This window comes from Puma concolor, chromosome B3, assembly GCF_028749965.1.
Source record: "Puma concolor isolate L17-30 chromosome B3, mPumCon1.1.hap2, whole genome shotgun sequence".
Lineage (NCBI taxonomy): Eukaryota > Metazoa > Chordata > Mammalia > Carnivora > Felidae > Puma > Puma concolor.
The window spans coordinates 48,221,095-48,238,195 of NC_141672.1; the positions used below are offsets into that span (position 1 = coordinate 48,221,095).

The window sequence follows — 17,101 nt, forward strand, 5'->3', positions numbered from 1 at the left end:
AAAACTGTCATCCCAAATATCTCTCCCTAAATGCCCACGAGAACTCATGTAATTAAATGTATCTATGGCTAAGCAGTAAGATGTTGAAGTAGGAATAGAAGTTGGAATTCCTAGACTTCTGGGAAATACTCTTCTTTAATAAAGTAATACATAAAGACCTTTTTAAAAAAGTACTACAACACTTTGGGGCGCCTGGGTGGCACCCTGGTTGAGGGTCTGACTCTTGCTTTCTGCTCAGGTCATGATCCCATGGTCGTGGGATCCAGCCCCACCTCAGACTCTTTGCTGAGTGTGAAACCTGCTTAAGATTCTCTTTCTCTCTCCCTCTCTCTCTCTCCCTCTGCCCCTCCCCTGCTTGCTCAAGCACGCATACTCTCTCTCTCTCTCTCTTAAAATAAAAAAAAGAAAACTAAAAAAGTAAAAAGTACTACAACACTTAGATTGGGAAAGAGGAGTCCATTGTCCCACCTTATTCTACCCCTAGGTCCCATTCCCCAACTCTTCAACACGTTTCTTCCATGTTTTCTTTGTAAATAATATGCTTATGCTCTATTTCTTGATAGATCAATTTTAGGATTTATCTTTTCACTTGCTAATAAGGAAGATAAAGATTTAGCATCCTTATATCACTTCAGATCCCTCCTTTCCCTACCTCTGTCCTCCAATACATATAATATACACAAGTTTGGTTAAATCACATCCCATATTTGTCTCATTGTGGGGCTGTATAAATCAAGCAATATACAATAGTTACATTTGTTTTATTGTAAAGGTATTTGAATTTCCAGGACTTAAAAGCTGCCTCATTTTTTTAAAGTTTATTTTTATTTATTTTGAGAGAGGCAAAGACTGAGTGGGGGAGGGGCAGAGAGAGAGAGAGAGAGAGAGAGAGAGAGAGAGACAGAATCCCAAGCAAGCTCCATGCTACCAGCACAGACCCTGACATGGTGCTCGAACTCATGAACCTGGAGGCTCATGACCTGAGCCAGTCATGAGTTGGACACTTAACCCGCTGAGCCACCCAGGTGCCCTAGAAAGCTGCCTCATTTTTTAGATGCTCTTTTTTTTTTTTAAATCACTTTTCCCCAACTTTACAATATAATTATTAACTTCCTCTGAGTAGTGTTTTCCATAAAGTCAGTCACATCAGGTGTCCGTCCAGTTTACATGGCGACACTCCTCCTGAGGCCTCCCTCCTCGCTCTAATCTGGGTTCTAGGGCTGTCTTCTCAGAAGTTCTCTTAAGTCCTGTCTTGGGTGCTATCTCCTCTTTCTGGATACCCATGTCTCCTCATTTCTGGTTTACTCCTTTGGTTGGATCATATCCTCCCATAATTTTCTGAGAAAGGATTTAAAGATGTACATTATTCTTCATACATAACAATATCTTAATTCTATTCTCAGGCTTGATTAATAGCTTGGCTGGCTAAATGGCCTTGCTCCATTGTCCTGGAACTTCCAGTGCTTCTGATTCTGATCAGTGCCTTTCTGATTCTTAATTCTTTGTAGGATATTGGGTGTTTTGTTTTTCTGTCTGAAAATTTTATCTGTCAGGGGAATTTTTCATCCAGTGAACTGGGCACTCAGTGTCCCTATCAATCTAGATAGTCATCCTTCATTTTTGGCTATTTTCTTGAATAACCTCTAAGATGATTTCCTCTCCATTTTCATGTTCTCCCTTACTGGTACCCTTATTAATCAGACTCTGTTCTCCTTTAATTAACCTTCTATTTTTTCCATCTCTTTTCATTTATTTCTACCTCTTTGTCTTTTTATATCGCTATTTAGGAGATTTCCTCAATGTTTCTATCAAAACTTTTTATTTTGGCTATCATATAGTTTCCAAGATCTGTTTCTTGCTCTCTAATATTTCCTTTTTATAGACTCCTGTTCTTGCATGTTTGATGATATTGATTATAGCTTTTTGTTTTTTCTTCCTTCCCTTTTTTCATTCAAAGTTCCTATTTTCTTATTTGTTTTGAGCTATGTCATGTTGGAGGCTTTCCTTAACAACATTGTGAGCCTTGGTTTTCTGATCATAGACTGAGGCATTAAATAAAAAGGAAGTTGAATTCTGAGTGTGTGAGTAGGGGGACTAACTGTTCTGTTGTTTCAGATGCTGTTGTTTATTCCTAGAAGAATTCTCCACTCTCCTTTTAGAATAGGAGAGGGAGGGGTCAGGCATGAGGCAGTGAGTGGAAAGCAGGTATGCATAAGGTCTGCAAGTTTTGGAGCTGAGAGTTACATGTGATCTGCTGGAGGTAGGGGAGACGTTTTAACATTCAGCAGGGAGGGCCTTCACTTACTCCACCCTTTTTTTTTTTATTAAAAAAATTTTTTTTAACGTTTATTTATTTTTGAGACAAAGAGAGACAGAGCATGAATGCGGGAGGGACAGAGAGAGAGGGAGACACAGAATCGGAAGCATGCTCCAGGCTCTGAGCCATCAGCCCAGAGCCCAATGCAAGGCTCGAACTCACAGACTGAGAGATGGTGACCTGAGCTGAAGTCGGATGCTTAACCAACTGAGCCACCCAGGCGCCCCACTCCACCCTTTTTTCACTTTGGAACACTGTCTGGTCTACTTGGAATCATGCTGAGTCTAGAGTCCCTCAGTTTGGAGCCACACTTGTTTCTTGACTGGATAATCTTGATATTGAAATGTTTTCTATATGAATTTTAGATAAGTTTCTTTTGTTTTTTTCTAACCTATCAGGTGGTAGTTGAGCTCCTACTTTGTCACCAATTCTCCCACATCCACACCTTTTGTGAATTTTCTCTTGTCAATTCCAATTCAATTGTGTCCTCTGTCCCATCCAGATTTACTTCTGCCCCAAATGATTGCTTTGCCTGTAAGCTAATAGTGTTTGTTTAAAACATAATCACACATTGCCCTGTGACATCTCATGCTGTTATCTTTTCAAGTTCATTAGTTAATTTATGTGTACATTCATTAATTCACTCAGAAGTCATCTTGTGAAGCACACACAAAATGCTAAGTGCTGGGCAACCCGAGACTACCGAGGCAAGTTCACTACCCCTCTGTTGAAAGGGGAAGAAATTCTACATAAATACCTATTTGATTCCATGTGCTAAGCACAATTATATGAACTTATGGAACCAAAGAGGAGAAACATAATCCAGGCACAGAGGAGTTACAGAAGACTTCATGGAGGTAGCAGTTGCCTGAGCTGAATCTTAAAGGAGTTAGCCAGATGAAGTGAGAGCAGTTGGTGTGGGACAGGGCAGAAGACATTTCAGGAATGGAAATAGGGTGAATAAAGACATGGAGGGTGGAAAAAGGGTCTATGTGGGGAATTGTTAATAGTTGAGTGACGATAAGGCAGAGAGGTATTGGAGATCTAGCTAGAGAAAGAGGTGAGGCCAGATCATGACGACCTTGAATGTCATGCTGAGAATTTTGAATTTGAGTCCTCAGATAGTTGGGAGCATTGAAGATTTTAAACAGAGGTGTGACATGGTCAGATTTCTATTTTTTAAATATTTAGTTAGTTATTTAGTTATTTATTTATTGAGAGAGAGACAGAGAGCAAGCTGGGGAGGGGAAGAGAGAGAGGGAGACACACAATCTGAAGCAGGATCCAGGCTCTGAGCTGTCAGCACAGAGCCTGACGCAGGGCTCAAACTCACGAACTGCGAGATCATGACCTGAGCTGAAGTCGGATGCTTAACTGACTGAGCCACCCAGGTGCTCCAGATTGCTATTTTTGAGAAACTAGGCTAGCATGGAGGCTGTTTGGAATAGGTGCAAGCCTAGAGGCTGGATGATCATTTAGGAAACTGTGACAATAAATCAGGTGAGTGACAATAAGGGCTTAAACTAAGTCCTTGGTCATAAAGATGAAGAGGAGGGACTAAATTGAAGAAAGAACTGGCAAACTTGGTTGATCAATAGATCAACCAATCTATTCATTGGTGAAAAAGTGGGAGAAACTGAGGGTGGCTTCCTACTTTCTAGGTGTCTAGATATGGATGGTGGTGTGACCAAACAGTTCTAAGAAAAGCAGATGGTTGTGTCCAATAGGCAGTTGGATTTTGAAGCTCAAGGGAGAGATCTGAAGTGGAAAAATAGATCTGAGAGTCATTGGCAGGGAGGAGGTATTTAAAATCATGAGACTGGTCAAGCTTCTCCAGGGGCGAGTATAGAAGAAGAGGACTGGACAGAGAATAGAATCCTGGGGAACACTCACATCTTAGAGGTGGGCTGGGGGAAAGCCCACGAAGGAGACAGTTAAATAATATTAGAAAAGTATAAGGAGGGAGGGGTGCCTGGGTGGCTCAGTCGGTTAAGCATCTGACTTTTGATTTCAGCTCGCGTCATGATCTCATGGTTCATGGGATCAAGCCCGTATTGGGCTCTGTGCTGACAGCATGGAGCCTGCTTGGGATTCTCTCTTTGTGTTCTCTCTCTCTCTCTCTCTCTCTCTCTCTCAAAATAAATAAACATGCTTTTAAAAAAGAAATGTGTAAGGAGAATCTGGAGTGTTTGGTACATAGAAAGTAGAATCGAAGGAAGGAGAAATCAGCATTGTCAAAATGCAGCAGAGATTTCATGATCTCATGAAAATGGTAATTAATTTGGCCGTAACAAGGCCAAGTATAGAGGAGTAGGAAGGTAGAGTTGGAAATCAGGCCGCACAGTGGGGTAAGGTATAAATGGGAACTTATCAGTTTCTACTATATGTAGCTTGTTCTTCCAGGAATATGAGGGAGAGGAGGTGAAGATAGAGCTTAGGTGGTATTTCTCCCCCAGCTCAAATAATCTGAAGCATCTTGAGAGAAAATTCTAGCAATGTACCATGTGCACATTTATAGTCAACGAATATTAGATATAGATGTAATAAAACCTTTAGGTTTTTACTTAGCCTTTTTTCCTCTTGAGTGTCATAATACTCCTTTTCCTTGACCAAATTTTTCTCTTTAAATTAGTTCCTTCTAGCCTACTCAGTGCCAGAAAAGCTCCCTATGTACCGAGAAGCTCCCTACGTAAATCTCCATGCCCCATTTTGAGAAATTGGGCTCAAGCCATTTCCTGCTTTGGTCATTAAAAATAATAATAACAGCTGTTGTTTACATAGTAATCAGAATTCCATCAAGAAATGCTGTGTACACTAAATCTAAGTTATGTTGTTGTTATAATCACTAGTATTAGAATAACTAGATGGCCTTGTTCATCTGTAAAAAATTTAATGTTGTTTAGCTAAGGTATAATAAATTGGAGGCTGGACTTTTGGAAAGCAAAGGCTGAACTATGTACCCTGTGGGTGCTCCTTAATAGTTCCTGAATGACTAATGAGTTATTGCCTAGGCCCTAACACAGGTGAGATGACTGCCAGAGAAGTCAGAGTGGAAAAACTGAACTCACACAAAGGACCAAATCGAAGGATTCTTAGGGAAGTGTCAGTGTAGTTACATCAGGTGCACAAAACTGTATTTTGCACATTCTAAAGTCCCTTACAAATCTGAAAGGAAAAATGATAATTATCAAGATAATAAAGCAAAATCCAGCAATCCCACTTCTGGGTGTACATGAAACCATTATCTTGAAAAGGTGTCTGCCCTCCCACGTTTGATGTCGCCTATTCCCAATTGCCAAAGTTTGGAAACAACCTAAGTGTCCAACAATGGCTACATGGATAAAGGGGGTGTGGTATACATATACAATGGGTTATTATTCAGCTATGAGAAAGAAGGAAACCCTGCTGTTTGCTACAACATGGATAGGCCTTGAGGGCATTATGCTAAGTGAAATAAACCAGACAGAGAAAGACAAATGCATGGTTTCACTTATATGTGAAATTAAAAAAAGAAAAATAGGGAGACTTTGGTAAAAGGGTATAAAGCTTCTAATATAAGATGAATAAACTCTGAGGATCTAATGTATAATATGGTGCCTATCGTTGGAAACACTGTATTGTAAAATTGAAATTTGCTAAGGGAGTTGAACTTAAATGTTCTCACCAAGAAGGAAGAAAGGGTAAATACGTGAGATGATGGATGTGTTAATGGACTTGATGGGGGGGATCCCTTCACAATGTTATCTGTATACCAAATCATTATGACATACATTTAAAATTTTATTAGTCAATTATACCTCAATAAAGCTGAAAAAACAATAAAATAAAAAATAGTCTTATATGGTGATTGTTTCTGATTACAAGGTTGCTAAATTTGTTGTGGGCAAGAGTTCAAATCTTAGGAATGGAAGCTTTCATCCTGAGAACATTGACAGTTTTAAGCTCTCCCAAATTACAGGCTTATTGCATCAGGGCGAAATCCAGAGCTGATTCATGTTCAGATTGCTTCCTTCTGCAGTTTTAGGCTTTATTGTTTAGTTTTTCCATTTTCATATTATGTCTCTTATTTTTGATAGATATTTTGATATCTTCAGATATTAATACTGTAGCCAGTATTAATATATATTATATACATTAATGTATATAATATATATATAATATAAAACATTCATTCATTTTACAAACACTTGCAAAGAGAAGCTTTGTTAAGGTATTGAGAGTCACAGGTATGTTTGTGACATAATCCCTGCTTAAGGAGTTTAAAGAGATTACGATTCAGTTGTAGAAACATGATGTAGAAATGTCATCAAAGATCACCTGTTAAGTTCCATGGGGTGTCTCTCCATGTTCAGGGATTGGGCCTTCTGTATCTTCATATCTGTAATGTCAAGCTCAGTCTGGCATAGAGTAAGTTTGTTGAATCAAAACTCATTTAGAGACTGGAAATGGGTGAAGAGGAAACCAAGAAGACCACATAGAAGAGGGAATGAGTGAGCTGGGTTGGGCCCTGGAGAGATAAATAGATCCATACACAGGTCTGATGAAAACGAACTTCCTAGGTAAAGAGGGAGATTGGATTAATAAGTGATGGACAGACCATAGGTTATGGGCATTGAAGTAAGAAATAATCTGAGTTTGAGTCTCATCTCTATCATACCATGTGACTTTGAGTAACATATGTAAACTTTCTACGCTTATTTTTCTCAGCTAGAAAACAGAAGTAAAACCTATTTGGGGCCTACCATATCCTAAGCTACTTCATTAAATGGTGGCTTTTAAAAAATGACATACCAAAAAAATTTTTAATTTGAAATTTTAATGTGTAAGGTGTTGGGAAGCTTTCCAGTTTCACCATGAAAATTTCTCCTGGGGGGGGGGGGGCGGCTTTTAGACTAGACCCATGGCTGGGATTTATAGGACATGGCTCTCTCACTATCCAGCTCGCCCCTTGCTCTCACATCATCGCCTCACTCTGGGCCTGTTTCCTCCTATGAAACGAGAGGGTAGTTTCCACCTGTGCTGACGGATACAGTAGCCACTCGCTACATTTGACTACGAAATGTGGCTAGTTTGCATAAAATGCACACCAGATTTCAAAAACAACACATAAAATATGGATAATTTAATATTGAGTGTATTTTGAAATGTTTTGCACATATTGGGTTAAATAAAATAGATTATTAAAATGAACTTCACCTGTTTCTTTTTGCTCTTTCGATGTGACGACTAGAAACTCTATTATGCAGACCTGGTCTAGGTTATCACTCATAATCCCTTTCAGCTTTAAGACTGTCAGGGACACTGTGGATGCGTAATTGGTACGGTTTGACTTCCTCGTCTGGAGAGACCGAAGGATTGGCCGGGACTGCGCGGGGTGGGGCGGGCCCTGCGGGGAGACCCAGACCCCTCTGGTTTCTCGCTCGCTCGCTCGCGCGGTGGCGGCGAGAAGGACCCCCAACGCCCGCGCTGGGGTTGCGGCGGGCGCGCCCGGGCCAGGCTCCAGGCACCGGGCGTTGGGGGCCGGGGACGGGCGCGGTGCTCCGGGCGGGGCCGAGCCGGGAAGCGGGCTCGTGCGTCAGCCTCACGCGCGGGGAAGGAAGCCGACCCGAGGCCCCGGGCGGCCGGAGCGGGCGCCTTGGCACGTCCGCAGGCTCAGCCGGGAGGTGGCGGCCGCTGAGAGGCGGGAGAGCCGAGGGCGGGCCTGGGAGGCGGCCGGGAGGTGGGGCGTCGCCGGGGGCCGGCCCGCGCGGGCTTCATCAGCGGACGCGCGGCCTGCGCCAGAGTGCTGGGACCGGGAGGGGCCGGGCGACGAGCGGCCAGAGCGGCTATGGGCCGCCGCTGGGGCTTCCTGATCGGCCTCGTGGGGGCCGTGTGGCTGCTCGGCTCGGGTCGCGGTGGGCAGCAGCCCCCGGAGACGGCGGCGCAGAGGTGCTTCTGCCAGGTGAGGGTTGTGCGCGGCCGCGCGGCCGCTCCCGGTGCTTCCCGCCTCCGCCCTGCGCTCTGTCCCGCGCACCCCGGCAGGTGAGGGGCTAGGAGTGCCTCTGCGTCTCCACCCTCCGGGATGAGCCCCCTGAGCTTCTGCTCCCTGGCCGGGCTCAGCCCTCTGCGGCTTGCCTGGCGTGGTCTGTACAGGTCTCTCACCGCAGCCTGGACGTCAGCGTGCCCTCCGGCGCTTGGGATCCGTTGTGGGGGGAGAGGTGTGGGTGCATGCTGTATGATTTTACAGAGTTGGTTTATACATCTTTGTTGGTCTTCCCTGCCCGGGGGGGGCGTGCACACTGTGCACGCTCACTCAGTATTTGTTATTTTCGCGGAACCTGGGTCTTCCTAACTTCTAACTTGACCTGGAACTGCGTACGATGTGTTCATGCTAGGTGCCTTCGCCATCCTTCCTGGGCAGGGTACGCTTTTGTAGGGTGGGGGAGGCTACTTTCAGATGTCGTTGTCAGGCCGGAGAATCGTTTCGTGAGGCTTTCCTGTTTCTAAGCCCATCTGCCTTGTGTTTTTGAGGCCGCGGCTTGCAGTGTCTACTCGCCCTGTGTGTCCTTTCTATTTACTAAATGTAATGAGATTCTCTTACGTGACACCCATTTGGCTGGTCTGAATTGGGAGGATGAGTCTTACCCCTCAGCGCACAAGTCTGATTACAAGCTTATTATGATCATGAGATGTGGGTTCCTTGAGGAAAAAAAAAAAAAACATTAAAGAAATCTAGAGGTTTTCTGGTCTACATGATCCTGTATTTTAATATAATTACTCTTAAAGTCACGTTTTGGTTGGCTTCTGTTGATAAAAATTACATTTTATACAAAATTGAGGTAGGCAATCCGAATTTTTCCTTTTAAGTGGATTTTACTATTATTATTATTTTTTTTATCAGAAATAACATTTGTGTAGGGACAATGCTACTATTTCACAGAGGAAAGAAACAGCTTTACATATTATGGGAGGAAGAACTGTCTCTTTCACTTTTATATTCTTGCATCCTGTCGTTTTGCTGAATGATTTGAGGTGTTACCTGGCTATGAGGAAGAGGTTAAAAGGAAATTGCTGCTTTCCAACTAAGATGGAAAAGCTCCTTTACGTTGCAAACTGCATACAGTCAAGTACTTAAAAGGAAGAAGGTTCATTTTTCTTCAGGTTACAAATATAACATAACACAAAGTGTAAACATTTAAAAATGAAGTAGAAATAAGAGACTTCAAAATAAGGTACTTAGTGTTGAAAGAAGATGTCCAATATAACATTTTCAACTATAGTCTAGATTTTTAGATAATGGAATAAAAGTACATGTTGAGCTTTCAACTTTCACTTTCCTCTCCAATAACCTTTTTAGATATCTGATTAAAATTGGGGAGTTTTAAATTTTTCACACTTTTGGGGCGCCTGGGTGGCGCAGTCGGTTAAGCGGTCACGATCTCGCGGTCCGTGAGTTCGAGCCCCGCGTCAGGCTCTGGGCTGATGGCTCAGAGCCTGGAGCCTGTTTCCGATTCTGTGTCTCCCTCTCTCTGCCCCTCCCCCGTTCATGCTCTGTCTCTCTCTGTCCCAAAAATAAATAAACGTTTGGAAAAAAAAAATTAAAAAAAAAAAATTTTTTTTTTCACACTTTTTTCCTTCTGATTAGTGTTTAAGCTTCCCCCCCGTTTTGTAACATTTTCAAGATTTGAATACTCCCCCAACACAAAAATCTGTTGGATCCCTTTCTTTTCCATTTAGAACAAAAGTGACAGGTTTTTTTTTTTTTTTTCCAGAATCAACTTTAAAAAATAATAAATTGAGGGTCCCATAGTAAAAAACAAATTTAAGAAAAATTAAAAATGATCTATTTAAATCAACTTAAGAACAGAGACCATCAATTCTAGTTCAATAGACTGAAAAAGAATACATTTTAGTTCTACTATGGTCAGTAATGGAAGAGATAGGGGTAAGGTGGGAAATGGGGAGAGGGAACAAGCAATAACAGATATGAAGGGAAAATTGGAGACAAGCATATAGATGTGAATGGAAACGAGACACACACACACACACACAGAAATAAAGGAAATAAATGGAAGAAAAGATAAGGGGAGATGAATGGTGGAAATTATTCATTCAACAAACATTTATACACAGTGTGTATGTTGACCTGAGTGTTTGGAATATAGAGATAACTATGGTGTGATCCCTGCCTTTAAGAACTTACAAGTTAGTGAATAAAGTTCTTTGGAGATTGGGGAGAGGCAGAGATCCTAAGCATTTTAAAAAAACAAGTGAGAAGGGGTGCCTGGGGGGCTTAGTTAAGCATTCAACTTCAGCTCAGGTCATGACCTCACAGTTCCTGAGTTCGAGCCCACATAGCGCTCTGTGCTGACAGTGCAGATCCTGCTTCAGATCCTATGTCTCCCTCTCTCTGCCCCTGCCCTGCTCTGTGGTCTCACTCTCAAAAATAAATCAACATTAAAAAAACAACAAGTTAGCAGGGGTGCCTGGCTGACTCCGTCAGTAGAGCATGTGACTCTTGATCTTAGAGTTGTAAGTTGGAGCCCCATGTTGGTTGTAGAGATTACTTACAAAGTAAAATCTTAAAACAAACAAACAAGTCAGTAAATATTGCTAGACACTAAATCAAAAACTAAATGTTGACCTAGCGTTTAGAAATACAAGTTAAAGGGGCATCTGGGTGTCTCAGTTGCTTAAGCAGGGGACTCCTGATTTGGGCTCAGGTCATGATCTCATGGTTTGTGGCTTCCAGCCCCGAGTCAGGCTTCAGGTTGACAGCTTAGCGTGGAGCCTGCTTAAGATTCTCTCTTTTCTGGGGCACCTGGGTGGCTCAGAAGTTTAAGCATCAGACTTCGGCTCAGGTCATGATCTTGAGGTTTACCAGTTCAAGCCCTGCATCGGACACTCTGCTGTCAGCACGGAGCCTGCTTTGGATCCTGGGTCCCTCTCTCTGCTTCCCTCTCTCTCTCTCAAAAATAAATGAACATTAAAAAAAAAAAAAAAGATTCTCTCTGCCCATCCCCTGTTTGTTCTCACACTCTCTCTCTCTCTCTGTCGAAATAGGTAAATAAAACCAAAAAAACAAACAAACAAACAACAACACAAAACCCTGTTTAAAAAAATATTTCAAGTTAAAATCTCTCATTCTCTTTGCCGTAACCAATTAGCTGCAAAGTTCTGTTGAATCTGTTTTGTTAATAGACCTTTTCTCCCTGTCTGTTGCCACTCTCTCGCACCACTTCTACTGTGAATTATGCATCATCATCCCTCATTACCCTCTTGCATGGGGGCCCGGTATAGGGGTTCAGTTAACAGAATATCAGCTCTAATTTGAGCCAAAGCAACATGTGGTTCTTTAGCCTTAGAAAGTCATTGAAGTAAAATGTGCAGAGCTCTACAAATAATCAGATTAAATTTAATAAACATTCATGGATGCCTACTTTGAACGAGTTTTAAGAGATCAAAGAATAAACTAAAAATTTAAAAATTTAGTCCCATTTCTTGATACTCCAGAGTACTGAGCCTGTTACATACATAATGGGTGCTTAGCAAGTATTAGGCAAGTTATAATACAGGATGTTAGCACTATGCTAGCAGGAATATATTCTTTCCATTTTCTGCTGAGTGGGCCATTTGCATGTTTTTCTGGAATTCATCTTTCAGATGGGTGGATAGCTCCAAATGAATCTTTAAAGTTAGTCAGTTACTACATATGTCTGTTGACATCAAATCCTACTAAAACCATTTTCACTGTATGTTGTAAGTTCTTTTGATAGCAGTGCTTCTGTGTTAGTTGCTGCAAATAAGTGATAGATTGCCTTGTGATAGATTACAAGATAGACTTGTAAATCTTCCTTATATACAGCTTCCCACTTTTTATTTTATCATTCTATTTAAATTTTTTTTCATTTTTGCACAGAAAATTGGCCTTTTCCTCCCCTTTTGGTCTACAAGCCTGTAACAGTTTGTGTAAAGAACCCCATGATCATGACCTACCCTTTCTTTAAACCAAAATAATATTTGTATTTGTTGCAATAGGTATGAGCTTCAAGTAAATGAAGATTCTTTTTTTTTTTTTTTCAACGTTTATTTATTTTTGGGACAGAGAGAGACAGAGCATGAACGGGGGAGGGGCAGAGAGAGAGGGAGACACAGAATCGGAAACAGGCTCCAGGCTCTGAGCCATCAGCCCAGAGCCTGACGCGGGGCTCGAACTCATGGACCGCGAGATCGTGACATGGCTGAAGTCGGACGCTTAACCGACTGCGCCACCCAGGCGCCCCGTAAATGAAGATTCTTAAAAAAAATTTTTTTAATGTTTATTTACTTTTGAGAGAGAGAGAGGGAGAGACAGAATCTGAAGCAGGCTCCAGGCTCTGAGCTGTCAGCACAGAGTCTGATGTGGGCCTCGAACCCACGAGCTGTGGTATCATGACCTGAACTGAAGTCAGATGCTCAACTGACTGAGCCACCCAGGCGCCCCATGAATGAAGATTCTTCAGACAAGATTTCTTGTTTTCCTTTTGACAGAATTTCTTATTTCCTTTTCCCCATTATGCACCATTAGAGAGAATGAATGTAACAGAACTTTAGTCTCAATTCATGGAATCCCAGGATTAAGAAGTAAACTCAGAAGAAATATTGAAGCCCAGATATGGAGGCAGTGTGGACATGTTTTTCATTTAAATTAATTAGAAATGAGTTTGTAAAACTCCCATGTAGTCCAAATGTTTTATTAATCGTATTATGGCTAGTGCTAATAACACTCAGATCCACTTACTTATGAGTGTAGTAAATCTCTATCAGGCTAATGAAAGGGGAATAGTTCAGATCATCCAAAATGACTATTTCAAGATGGATTATTTTCATTTGGAGTGCATTGTAGATACACTTGCCTACATCTATTTCAGCAGATTTACCTGTCTAGTGTCTTATTTAGCTCAATTTCAAAAATAGTTTTTATTTGTTAGAGTGGCTAGGCCACAGAAGAGACACTTGGGAATATGTTGCATGGTAGGTGGAAATAAGCCTGGATTGAAACTTAGTCAGAGGGATCTTTGAAACAGGTTATACTGGAGAGATGTCCATTGTCTCTGAGTACTTATTGCCTTCCAGGCCTTTGTGAACAAAGCATGTGGAACAAAGCATGTGTCTCATTGGTTGCTATACGTTGGGTTATTTAACAACAATTTAAAGTTGTAAAGACTAAGGCTTTAAAGCAGAAATAGCTCGTAGCATTCTGTGTCCTTGGAACCACCCAGTATAGAATCTTTGGTGTTTCCTTGTTTCCATTAACAGAGGTGTCTCTGTCAACATTCTTTGTTTTTTTGTTTTTTTAACTTTTGAAAAGTTTATTTAGAGAGAGCGAGAGAGAGTGTGTGCTAGAGAGCTGGGGAGGGCAGAGAGAGAGGGAGAGAGAGAATCCTAAGCAGGCTCCATGCTGTCAGCGAGTTTTATTAATTTAAGTAATCTCTACACCCAACATAGGGCTTGAACTCAGGACCCTGAGATCAAGAGTTCCAAGCTCTTCTGACTGAGCCAGCCAGATACCCCCATCAATTTTTTTCAATGAATAGTTTTCATGTTCTTTTTAATGGTCACAGAACACTCTAAAATTACGTACAACTAAAGGTCTTTGCCAAAAAAACCCACTTTGAGCACTTTTAAAGGGTATTTCATATTTCATACAAGTATGAGGAATATATTCTCAAAGTGCTTTGGAAAAAAATGATAGTCTGGTAGGACTAGAAGTTGTTGGCACAGAAGGAAACTATTTAGATTTTTTTTTTTTTTTTTTTTTTTTTTGTCTTTCATTGTAAATTAAAGAGTACCTGTAAGCAGAAAATAGGGAGCAAGCAGGCCCATGTTATTTTCTTTTCTCTTGCCTTTTATATTTTGGTATTTGGTCCAAGCCAGTCAGAGTCCATGGAGAAAGTAATTGAGGCTACCTCTGCAGCTAACTTTTGGCTGTCTAGATCTATGTTCCAGTGGGGTGACAGATGTAAAAGTTTTGGAAAATTTTAGCTGCAAACTTGGCCTTTTTTTTCTTATCCATTAAAAAAAAAAATGTGAGTTGCTTTGGGGTAATCGTACGTCCACTTTCACCAGAAGCATTTAAGCAGTGGTAGGGTAATACTAACATTGGCATTTATATTATGTCATTTCATCTTGATATCAACTCTTTGAGATTGGAACTATTAGTATTGCTATATTGTGTTCACATGGGAAACTAAGGCTTAAGAGAGGTTAAAAAATTTGGTTGTGTTTAAAATTGGTAAGTAGCAGAGATGGGATTCTACCCCAAGAAGGCTTGAGTCCAAGGCCTACGTGCTAACCATTGTTATATATTGCCTCCTTCTTCAGAGTATATAGGAGGGGATTGTTGTGTGCTTGGGAGTTTGCAGTAGAAGGGCCTTCAAAAGCTTTTCAACTGGTAAGAGACTAGGACTTTAAGCCGGGTGACATTATGTCAGGCCTACCCTGGTCCTTATATCTACATTCCTCCGCAAGGGCCTTCTATTTGCCACCTATTAGTTTGGCTCCGTACCCAAGGCTGATTATCACCTAAAGCATGGATCAATGAGCTTCAACTTTTAGCATGCATCAGTCACTTTGTGCATGTGTGTGGTAGGGAGCACGGGGTGCATTTAAAAAAAAATTCAGATTCTTGGGGTGCCTGGGTGGCTTAGTTAAGTGTCCGACTTCGGCTCAGGTCATAATCTCACGGTTTGTGAGTTAGAGCCCTGCATCTGGCTCTGTGCTGACAGCTCAGAGCCTGGAGCCTGCTTCAGATTCTGTGTCTCCCTCTCTCTGTCTCTGCCCCTCCCCTGCTCTCTCTCAAAAATAAATAAAAATTTAAAAAAGAATTTAAAAAAATTCACATTCTTATGGTAGGGTCAGAATCTGTTTCAGTTTAGGAGATAGTGTGACAGTTATTTAAGCAACCTTAGCACTTCCTGAAGCTGCCACACAGTTCACAGTATCAGGTCATCCTTGTTCCAGATCAATGTCCATCTTTTGGTTTAGGTACTAAGACTGCTTTGTTTTCCAAGATTCTGCCCTGGGTCTGTTAATTGCATTTCTTCCTTAATCTTTTCTTGAGACTCTATTCCTGTAACATGCCTGGTTCTCTAGTTTCTAGAATTGGACCTGGCATCATGCCTGCCAACCTTTCTTCCGGTGATCAGGTTCTGCCTGTTGGCAGGCTTATCTGAACTGTCACATGGCTTTGGTTTCCAAGTATCTTCCTGCCTCTCCTTTGCTGGGCCTTCTCCATCTGTTGAAATTCCTCCATCCCTGCCCTACCTCCTTAGCTGCCCTGCTACCTTTTGTTGTAGTTGGAAATACCTCCTGCTCAATTTCGTAGGTAAAGGTCAGAGGGTTTCCAATCTACCATTGTCCTGTCTTCCCTCTTCGGGATCTCTGGGCCAAAGCCATCTCTGCGGTGAATGCACCTTGCATTCCTTTATGGTTTGTGGCTTCTTCTAGCTTCCTTTGTAGTTAAGGTATAGATTGGTAAAATGTTGGATGTGATGGGTTATTTGCCTTCGCTGCTTGCTTCCCTTGCTCTGAGTGCATTCCTACCACTTGGGCCTGTGTAGTCTGGAGCACAGAGCACTACCATAGATGATGTGAGGTACCTAGTCATCATCAGACTGTGATGCTGGTCTCCAGGGAATGACAGTGACAGTAGACAGCATCCATTCATTCATTCATTCACACATCCACTTCACAAATAAATATTGAGCATCTAGTGTGTGCTTCCTACAAGTACAATGCCGACGACTGGCAACACAAAATGAACAAACATGATTTGCTCTCAAGGATTGTAAACTCTAGAGGGAGGAAGTGAACTATATAAATTCAAAGGAGTGAGGTAATCCTTATGTAGGAGTATGTGGAGTGCCATGGGAGCACATAGGAGACAGATAACCCAGCAGGGGATGAGTGGTACCCCAGGGGTAGCTTTCCAAAAGAGGTGATGCCTGAACTTGAGTTTCAAAGATAGATTTTTACCTTAAAAATGAATTACTTCAGGGGAAAAATTAATTGCTTCAAAACCATTCTCTTGTGTGTGTGTGTGTGTGTGTATGTGTGTTTTATTTTATGTGCTTGTTTCTTTTTTGTGACCTACTGTCCCTATCAGGCATGTGTCCCTTTGGCGTTTGTAGTCTCTGTGCCTGTTATTTCTTTGTGTAATAATTTGTATCCAAGAGGAAAAAGTAGCTATTTTATGTCCTTAGAAGTTCTGCTTTTAAGGCTCAAAAGAAAGAGGTGAAAAGTCAAATCATCTAGATTAGAAGCACTTCTGTTTTTGGGTGACTGAATGGCTCAGTCGGTTAAGCGTCCGACTTCGGCTCAGGGCATGATCTCACAGCTTGAGAGTTGGAGCCCCCATGTCGGGCTTTGTGCTGACAGCTGGAGCCTGGAGCCTGTTTCAGAGTCTGTGTGTCCCCTTCTCTCTGCCCCTCCCATGCTTATGCTCTGTCTCTCTGTGTCTCTCAATAATAAACATTAAAAAAAATTTTTAATTAAAAAAAAAAGCACTTTTGTGGTATCCCAAATTAGGACCTGAAGATTTTTGTATACTCAAGAGAATTTTTAGCAGGAAACAAGGACAAATTTGCATATGAAATGAAAATAAGTAGTTATTGCAGTAAAAAATATGTAGATCAGATTTCTAGAACCTGCATTAGTCCAAAACAAATGAGACTACACAAATTGGGACAAAATCTTAGTTCTTAAATATTGCTGTCAGTATCCAAAGTATTATCTCTCATCTTCCAAAAGTATTTACTTTTAGGT

At 41.5% G+C, this 17,101-nt stretch overlaps 1 protein-coding gene across 2 annotated transcripts in view; it reads left to right on the forward strand.

Annotated features, from left to right (window-relative positions):
* The first annotated feature begins 8,017 nt into the window (after positions 1 to 8,017).
* Positions 8,018 to 17,101, forward strand: part of ERO1A (endoplasmic reticulum oxidoreductase 1 alpha) — a 47,585-nt gene continuing 38,501 nt past the window's right edge. Inside the window, exon 1 of one of the 2 annotated variants that reach the window (XM_086709748.1) lies at positions 8,018 to 8,258. In XM_086709748.1, coding sequence (XP_086565874.1) covers positions 8,145 to 8,258 — 114 coding nt within the window. In that variant the 5' untranslated portion in view covers positions 8,018 to 8,144. The remainder of the gene's footprint in view (positions 8,259 to 17,101) is intronic. The other variant, XM_086709749.1, reaches the window with a different exon arrangement.